General features: G+C 26.9%; 1 protein-coding gene across 1 annotated transcript; it reads right to left on the bottom strand.

Moving 5' to 3' along the window:
* Nucleotides 1–5,929: 5,929 nt before the first annotated feature.
* On the bottom strand, nucleotides 5,930–9,729 carry LOC127250061 (uncharacterized). Its single transcript, XM_051273210.1, has 10 exons — nucleotides 9,569–9,729; nucleotides 9,352–9,489; nucleotides 8,696–8,757; nucleotides 8,195–8,249; nucleotides 7,699–7,797; nucleotides 7,436–7,522; nucleotides 7,231–7,347; nucleotides 6,999–7,091; nucleotides 6,468–6,498; nucleotides 5,930–6,290 (listed from the first exon to the last, which is right to left on the bottom strand). Exons 2-10 carry the CDS (start codon nucleotides 9,451–9,453, stop codon nucleotides 6,109–6,111), a joined length of 828 nt encoding a protein of 275 aa, XP_051129167.1. The 5' UTR covers nucleotides 9,454–9,489; nucleotides 9,569–9,729; the 3' UTR covers nucleotides 5,930–6,108.
* Between the last annotated feature and the right edge of the window lie 640 nt (nucleotides 9,730–10,369).

Here is a 10,369-nt window from a genome sequence, read left to right as displayed (position 1 = left end):
ATAGTAATATATTTGTAAGTTATGTAAATATTAAAGAGTATTTTGATATTAGCATGTGATTGTTTTTATTATAATAAAAAAAAATATATGTTTAATGAAATACATGAAAATAATACTTTAAATTAGAATAAAAGAAATTATAATTTCAATATATATTATTATTATACTACCTCCGTCTCATAATTGTTGACGCGCATGATTATTGACACGATAATTACAAAAATACAGTTTAGGAAATTAATGATAATATATTATTATATTGTTTTATTATTTTTGTTTTTATGTGAGTGTTGGCGTTATTATTTTTAAAATAAAATTAATATATAATTAGACCAAGCGGACACGTGGCTTCCGGGGGACGTCTTTGACGCTGGAGGACTAAAATAACAAAAATGTTTTACTTATGAGATTAATTTGCAACAGTTTTTACTTACGAGACTAAAATGATAAGAATGTCCAGCTACGTGACTAAAAAATAATTTACCCAATATCTTTCTATAAAAATATATAATATTCTCATTTATAAAATATTATATTAAATTATTATTTAAATGCAAAATACAAAGACAATGCTAAAATAAAGCATAGCGAGGGTAGTGGTAGTTAGGAGTGTATTATTTTGAAGTTTGATTTAATATTTTATATTTAATATTTTTAATTTAAATATAATATTTTATAAAAATAAAAATAAAACAATTGTATGTTAAAATAATAATAATAATAATAATAATAATAATAATAATAATAATAATAAGAAAACAAATGTGTTTGTTTGGGGGTTTGGATTTGAGTTGGGATTTGAATAGTAAAAATTTTGAATTTAAATAGTTGTATGATGTGATATAAACAGGTATTGGTGTGATATTTTGAATGTAAAATTAATTTTTAATATAATATAAAAAATAAAAAATAAATATTTGATTTGATTTTTTTTTGGAAAAAAATGAAATAAATAGTGTATTTGGGGAGAATCTCCCAAACAAACACACCCAATTGTGATTTATTTAATTGATTTAATTGTAATTTAAAATTGATTTCAAATAAAATATTGATTTAAATTTTTATTTAATTAGTATTTTAATACTCTTTCCATCATATTGAAAAGTTACCATTTTTCATTTTCGTCCGTACCAAAACAAGATTACTATTTTCTAATTTAGTAATTATACTACCTACTTAACATAATAAATATTCTTTCAATTTACAATATATTACACAAATTCTATTACTTTTATATTACACCATACTAATAGGGGTATTTTGTCTTTTTTACTACAATCAAATATAATATTAATATTAAAAAATCAATGTGCAAAAAGCAAACGCCACATTTCCAACGGGCCAGAGGGAGTATAAAATTTTATAAAAAAATGTAATATATTTTTATTAAAAATTGTATAACATGTACTCCTTCCGTCCCGCGATAGATGACCCACGTTCCATTAAAGATGACCATTTTCTATTTTTAGTAAATTTATTCATCTTAAATATATCTAACAAATATAAATCAATTTAATTAAATTTTCAACCTCTTATTTGTAGGACTCACTCAAAACCCTTTTATTTTTATCTATCTCTTCAATAAATAAATATTTTTATCTATATTTAAAACTTTTTATTTTTAATAAAATTAGTTTTATGTTAATTATAAATAAATAAATAAATTTTTAATTTATTTGTATTATATAAAATTTTATTCTTGATATCCATATTTTATATATTTTATTGATTTATAATACTAAAAATATTTAAAATACCAACAACACTACTCATATAAAAATATAAAATTATATCATAACTTATTATTAATAATTTACTAATTTATACTACATAAAATATCATACCGTGTTCTTAAGTAAATGGGTCATCTTGACCCGGATGCCGAGAGTATAATATTAATTTTAATTTAGAATATTAAAAAATAAACCCTAAATTGTTGTGTGGCGTCAAGGTCCTGGGACCTCCCAAGAATTAGTTCATATATTTTGGAGTAATTCTTGGGGAACTTGTTTTTGCTTTCCGCTCACTCAAAAGATTGCAGAGTAATAGTTTATTTCTTTTGTAAATATTTTTTATAATATATATTTAAAAAATTAATATACTATAAATATTTATTATTTTTATATTATATAATGACAGATATTTTTATATTAAAAAGATTTTTAAATCAAAATACAAAACAAACACACGAGTACTCTTTTATTTATTTATTTATTTATTTTTCATAGAGTTTAATATATATTCATAATAGTTTATAATAAATTTTTATATGCAAAAATTGTTTTTTATTATATTTTAAATTTGATATAAATAAATATAAATTTAAACATACTTATAATTTATAGTAAAATTAATACTTATTAAAAAAATAATTTATATTGAATCGGAGAAAATAAATATTTTACAATGTGAGTTTCCTTTAACAGAAGAAATAAATACATTTTATATGTTATTTCTACATTATATATTTTATATTTTAATTTTTTTTATTTAAATAAGTATTTAAATATAAAACACCATATTATATATACCCTTTGCATTAGCATATTTTGAAAGAAAGAAAAAAAAAAAAAAAGCTTATAATTAAAATAAAAAATAAATAAATAATTATGTGTGGCATGTGATGTTGGAAATAGGGCTCAAGGAAAGAATATGTTGATTTATTCTTAGTCCCTCAGTTATACAAATATATGCTCATTTGATCGGCACGAATTTTAATAAAAATGAGTAATAATAATTATTTTTTCTTTTTATAGTAAAAAAATACAAAAATATAATAATTTTTTATTTAAAAAAAAAACAAAAATATTTTTCAATGACAACACAAAAAGAAAAGTGAGCATAAATTTAAATGAGAGAATACTAAACTTTCTATTCACTCTCTCGATAAAATACGTATATGTATAATACTTTGTTTTTTTTATTATTATTTTTTTAATATGTAATTTCATAAATTACTATCAAAATATACAGAGTTTGTTTACATACCTGGCGGCTAAATTTAATCCTGAAAAGCACATCGTATGTTGTCTAATAATATACAATATTATTACAGAAAATACATTGTATATATTAATATAATATAAATATAACATATAAATTTATAGCACATGCTATAATATCATACAATACGCAACATTTGATTTTAGCATATGAGATACTCTTATACAACACACATATAATTAATTATAAACAAACAACACATGTCCATTGTATGTAATAACAACATGTGTTGTTTGTATATATTATAAAAATAAAGCACGGTGTTTAATTTTTTAAATCAGCACCGTAATCATTTTTGTTTATATATATATATATATACTTTTAAGCTTTTAGTATTATTAATTAACATCACAAAATGTACTTTTAATTAGAAAAAAGCATTTTAAAAATTTAATAAATTTATATTAGAGGGTGTTAATGACCATTTCAATTAAAAGTTTAAATTTGTAAAAGTATAGTCTTGTAGTGTTGGACACGAAATTTAAGAAATATTGATATTATATTGGTAGTTGGTAAAAAAGTAAAGATATATGACTTTTTTGCCCTTGTGAGTATATTAGTGTAAAAAGTAGTGGAAATTGTGTAATAATAATAAAAAATGTAGGGATAGTTTTATGGTGATATGATTATTTATAAATCTGATACTATTATTTTGGGACGAAAAAAAATGGTAAACAAGACTATTGTATTAGGGCGGAAGGAGTATATCATTTATATATTGATGGAAGTCAACCAATAGAGAGCAAACACACTAATAATATTTTTACCTTAAAAAAAATAAAATCCATTGATAGTTAAACAATAAGATACTATTGGATATATTATAATTTTGCATAAATATATATATATATTTATAATATATCAATCAAACTATTATTTTCAAAAAAATAAACTATACTAATTAAACAAACATCAAAATAATGTTGGCATTATTTATATATTTATTTATATAATAAAAATAAATTATATTCTTTTCGTCCACTAAAATTATATTATACAACCGATTTGAAAATATTATTTTAACATAAATATGTTTATGTTTAATATTTTTATATTTTGATTAACGAATGTATTTAATTGATAGTTTATGTATGATCCAACGCATTAGTGAAGTTGTTACCATACATATAATATTTAAGTGAATGGAAAACAAATTATTCCCTCAGTTCCACCAACCGTGTCCGGATTACCGTAGATACGAAATTAAAATAAGTATAATTAATAATATATTAATAAAAATAAGTATTCAATAATATAAATAATTGTAAATTAAAATTAAAATAACTAATTAATTTAATTAAAATAAAAAAACTATGAATTAGAAAATTTAAAATAATTATAAATTAAAATATCATATTGATACTTAAATCGAACAATTCGGTATAAATATGTTTCACAATATAAAAAAGTTATATTATCCCCGTTCGGCTCTAAGAGTCTCATTTAATTTTTGCGCGTTGATATTATATTATTATATCAAAACGTAGTACACATTAAGAAAACATTGCAAAAATACTTTCATTACTATTTTAAAATACTAATAGAAGGACATTCGTACAAAAAATTATACAAATATAAGAATATTTTTAATGTTAAGTATAATAACGTAAAAGGTAAATGTGACGTATAAAAACGAATAGAAGAAGTAATATATTTGATTTTTATTTTTTTATTTTTTTATTTTTTTATTTTTAATTTTCATCCCTAAGAAATATCATTACACAAAGATACAATGTATGGCCCTAAAGCTGCTATGTTCTTACAATGGCACATTTTATTACAGTAAAGCATTTGGATGTTTTATATATATATGTACAAATTATTGATGTTTGTTCAATTTGTGTCTTGGTTTTGTACAAAAATTTTCAACGTATATATATTTGTAGGTTTCTATGATGAGGGGAATCTATGTACAAAATTTTCAACATATAAATTGTTCTTTACCTTGTACCCGGTCCGGCCGGAATCGTAGCCGTAGATCGTAAAATAATGGACGGCTGAGATTTGATCAGCATTATTCGAAGCGAAATAAAAGATGAGAAGACGTTTTCAAGGGGAACCTTTCCCTTTTTTTTTTTAAGAACGAAGGGAGTATTAAAAACCATCTTACATATATCCACTAATTAATAAAATTTTATTATTTTTTAATCTATTATAAAAAAAATAAATACTACATATAAGGAGTATATTTTATAAATGTCTGTATAAAGATAGTAATTTAAATTAGCAAAATAATTAATAGCTATTGCACTTAAATAATTATTTTTTTTTTGTGAAAATAGTTGCATTTTATTGTTATATCCAACAAATAATTATATCTATATACTATTTAATATATAATTACAATATAAATTTCACTTTGATCTATAACTTGAGTTGAACTATACAATTCAACTTAACCTACGGTAAATTGTTTTTTTAGTCCTGTAATTGAGTCATGTAAGTGGAGCATGTCGCAAACTAATCTCATAAGTGAAAAATCTCTGTTTTAGTCCTCCGGCGCCGGAGACGCCCGCGTGGCTCGCCGGAGGTGACGTGTCCGCCAGGTGTTCCGCTAGATCAGCGACACCTGACGGACAAGTGGATTTTTTTTTAGTTTTTAATTTTTTTTAATTGAACCAAATAAATAAAAAATACAAATAAAATTTAAAATAAATTTAAAAAATGAAAAAAAATAAAAAATCCACGTGTCCGCCGGGTCAGTGACACCTTCACATCCGGCGAGCCAGACATCTCCGGCGCCGGAGGACTAAAACAGTGAAAATTTTTCACTTATAGAACTAGTTTGCGACAAGGGGTCCAGTTACAGGACTAAAAAAACAGTTTACCCTTCAACTTATTTGCGATATAGTAAAAAAAATTGAAATCAAACTTCAAAAGAAGATCATAATTTCAGTTTTCTTAAAAAGAATGAAAAAAATTATATAATCGATTCAAAAAATTGTATAGATAACTCTGATAAGTAACATCAAATTATCGTGTTACGAATTTGTCGAAATAGGTTCCTTCTATACATCGAATAAGCATCTATTTGCGAAACTTATCGATCAAACGATCAAATTTACCCGAAGGGAAGCATCTATTCGCAAAACTTACCGATCAAATTTACCCGACGGGAGACTCGACGTGTACTATAAGTGGCTGTTGGAGATTCGCAGGCGAGTCCACGCCATTGTGTGATTCGGGGTCTTCTATCGGCGATGGATCCTCGTTTTCTTGTGGATTTTCGGCCAAAACTTTCTCCAAAGTGTTCTTAGCAATTTGTGTGACACAAATCATCAAGACGACTGCAAGAAAGATAGTTTCGCGAATAAAAAAAAAAATACTGAAAATCGAGCATAATTTAATTTTGGTCGAAAGAAGAATGAACCGAAAGATAACACTAAACATAAGGCATCGTAGTTGAGTGTATCGAACCAAGATATATATATATATATGTGTGAAAAGAGTGTCATTGAAATTACCGGACACCAAAATGCCCAACACAAAGTACGTCTGCATCAAAGAAAATGTTCGCGCGTTAGAACAAGTGATTATGAATAATTACGTCGCTTGAACTTTGAAATGCTCGACTCATTCCTAAGTGACATAATGGATTTCGAGGCTATGATTTGTTCTTTTTGATGTTTCGTTGTTCCCGATACTATTCAGAATTTTACATACAAAATATCACATCTGATCACTGTTTCACCTAAAAAACAATAAAAACAAAAACTGACGAACACAAACCAAATCTTCTACGCATTCTTATATCTATCTTAGGAACTTATAGTCTACTTTATATATATATATTCGTAATTGATGTATCGGAGAAGGTGTGATACTAGTTTGAGATGTTTTGATAGAAATGTTGATAATCGACAGTTCAAAAGTAATCTTCGTGACTATTATTCCATCATTGAAATCAAGCATTTCCCCTATTTGGCAAAATGCACAACAAATTTTTTCTTTCTCTAAACTTCGACTAGAAAAGAAACAAGAACCGAAGATCTTACCAGACGGGATAGTGAAAATTCGGTATATTCATGTGTTACATCCGAGATATCCTTCAAGGTTGTCCCGACATACACCAAAGCGACGGTTATTGGCTGCGAAAAGGAACATTAATGTACAATTCCATCACCGGCGGATACTCGGACAAACTAATATCAAGAATAAAGTGTAGACGACAGTTTAGCGAAGAAAAATTCGACACAAATATTCAAAAGTAAGATCAAAGGTCTGTACAATCATGCCCAACCACGAAGCCAGTAAGTAATCAGCAAATGGGACAGGAGTCACGGATAAGAAGTAATTCAGTACGTTAAACGGAACTAAAGGTGCGAGCCTTAGCAACAACATAATCTGGTAAAAAAAAGAAAGATCAAATTAGGAAAATATCCGATTAGATCAAGAAATACGGCAGCATTGCATGGACAAGAAGGACACACACCTTAAATCCCGATCTCTCAATTGCCACGGTTATTGCATTGAAATTTGGGCAGTCCTTTAATCTGGACATAACAAACGGCCTCCCAAGCTACTCATAGTACAAACCGACAAAAGATAAGAATCAATGTCAATCGAATAGAGTTGAGGTAAAAATACATTATAAGAATCTGAAAACTTCGAAACTTTTGGATAGATCAGGTGTTTATTTCTAATTTAGCCTTATCAAGAAAATGAATAGTACAAACAATATTAAAAAGCACCTACAGTTCTTCCGAGAAGAAACGCAGCCCCGGCACCCAATGTAGCCCCAACAGAGTCGGAAATAAAACCTAAAAGCAATCCAAACAGATAGCCACCACCGAGCTGGAAGAGACAAGTAGCATAAAGGATTAAGTTCGAAACACAGACATAACCTGAGAATTTATGGATTTGTTAAGACATGCAAGAAAATGAAAAAACAAAAAAAAGGAAAAAATTGAGTGAATGAATGAATGAACTTGAAAAAACAGACGCGCATAGGAGATCTTGTAAGAATTACGATCAACTACCGGATTTCCTTCTTCGTCGCTTAAGTAGCTTAACAACAAATGTGATCACATTAATGCCAGAAACAGAAATCAGAGCAAATTAGAATCCCCAAATAAAATATAGCGAAAAGAAATTCAGTTTCCTGTCCAATATTCATAACTTTCATTAGTTAAAAAGCTTTATTTCAGAAACCTGAAACTGAAAAAGACGAAGACAATGCAGTAGATTGTACCGAAAGAACCGAAGCAGGGACTGCTAATATTGTCAAAGGAATGTACCCCACAGTCCTGCAGGTACAACCAATTATGTGTGATTCAAAATAAATTCAATTTCGATTTGAAAACTTGTATACAAAGCACAAACAATAATTACTCAATTTTACATCATTTAAGCGAATCAAAAGGCCAAAAGCAAAAAAAATAACTGGAATGTACATATATCCGTTGAAAATTTATTGTCCAATATCCGTTCCTTTAACTATAAGCTCATTTGGAGAAGCCAAATAAAATCACATAAAGCTATCCGCAGGTATTACAAAACTAACTAATCCGGATTTTAGCCGAAACCATACTTATGCAGGGGTGAAGATCAAACTAATCCTATTGACCTATTCTAATCGTTGATACGGCAAATTGTGTAATTTCCATATGATATTCATCACACACGGCGTTTAAAACACCTACTCTTTTAAGCACATTGTAAAATTTTATGACGACATTAGAACCGTACTTACAGCACTAGAGGACCCCAAGGTCCAAGATCTTCATCAATCCATGCTAAGAATCCCTTAAGCAACTGCACGAAACCATTTTGGTTCATGTTCGATTACATTTTTCATCACAAACTTTATATTATAACACAAAGCTTCCAAACCTACAATGCTTTATATTATCATCGATAATCATATATTCAGCATTAGGAATAAATATTATAACTATACACTTTGTGCCTACATAACCATTTTAACATATAATTGCGGCCTCGAACACCCTTCACTCTCTATCTTAGCTTTAATCAAAAGTTCAACATCTGGAAATTCGAAAATAATTACTGTCGAAAAAACATCGATTTACCCCACCATTATCATTGATCTGCAACCAAATCATCAATTTTTATATAAAACATTAAAACTACATTTGTAAGTGCACATTAACCAAGTAAATTAGTAATTTTCAAATTCTATTCATCACTATTTCCACCAAAAACACATCTCCTTTTTACCATCATCTGAAAACCTAAATCGTACCAAAATCAGCTGAAAAAATCTTTCAAAATTCCCCCAATTTCAGCCAATCTAAACTATGCTGACTAAACAACTAATGCTACAAACAATTTCATCACCAAAAACAGTCTAATCATACAAAAAAACCCCTAGAACGCAAATCCGACCTTTTGAACGGGGAGAGTGAAGCAAGCGATTCCGGCGGCGGCGGCGAGGAACAACACCAGTAAAGTTCTCCATAAGAAAGCCCAAGGGATTTCGAACGCCATTTCGATTGATTGAAAATCTTTGCAGATGATCAATCGCTGCAATGGCGAACAACGATTCGAATTGAATTAAAATCCGATATTTGAGTGCAATTAACGGAAAAGGAGGAACACAAACCTTGTAATCATCGAGGAAGGGGGGAAGAGTGGGAAATGCAACGGGGTTTCCACTCCATGGCGCACTCAATTGGAAGATCAAATGGTTGGATCCTTCAGTTCAATCCATGGCTGATTCGCGCGGATTCTTTCCACAATTGGTCCTAGAAAATAATAAAACATTCTTTCCTCAGGTGATTGATTTCTCGTAAAGACCATACGCACGTGACGTCACGTGCTTTTTGTCACACTAAAAAATTGAAATATTATTTTGAGATAATAATTTTAACACATTATTTAATTTTGAATATAATTTTATTTTTATATAAATAATAAAATTGAAAAAAATACAGTAACAAAACATGATTGCAATATTTTAGTGTTTACTTGATTGTAGGTTAAAATTGCTTTCAAATAAAATATTAATTTAAATATTAATTTAAATAATATTTTAATATATAATATTTTATGAAAAGGTAATATTTTTTTTTATTAATAATTGTCCCCGTTATATAACAATACTTTTTATTTTAAATAGAAAAACACACCCTTTAATAATAATAAATACTATAATATTTTGATGGTAATCTAGGTGAAATATTAGGTTTGTTCACTTTAGCAATTTTAAATGAAATAATTATGTATAAATATTATTAAAACAATACAATATACACACATTAATGACATTATATATTATATATATTTTATAAAAATAATAATTAAATACAAAATACTATTTTTTATATTATCAATATAATTCTTAGTACTTAATATAAAAAAAAAAGCACTTCCATCTAAAAAGTAAAATTGAACAAACCCTAGT

The sequence above is a fragment of the Andrographis paniculata genome, unplaced genomic scaffold (genome assembly GCF_009805555.1).
Source record: "Andrographis paniculata isolate CXL003 unplaced genomic scaffold, ASM980555v1 Contig37END, whole genome shotgun sequence".
Taxonomy (NCBI): Eukaryota; Viridiplantae; Streptophyta; class Magnoliopsida; order Lamiales; family Acanthaceae; genus Andrographis; species Andrographis paniculata.
The sequence above is the reverse complement of the archived record's forward strand: the minus strand, read 5'-3'. Positions and strand labels throughout refer to the sequence as shown.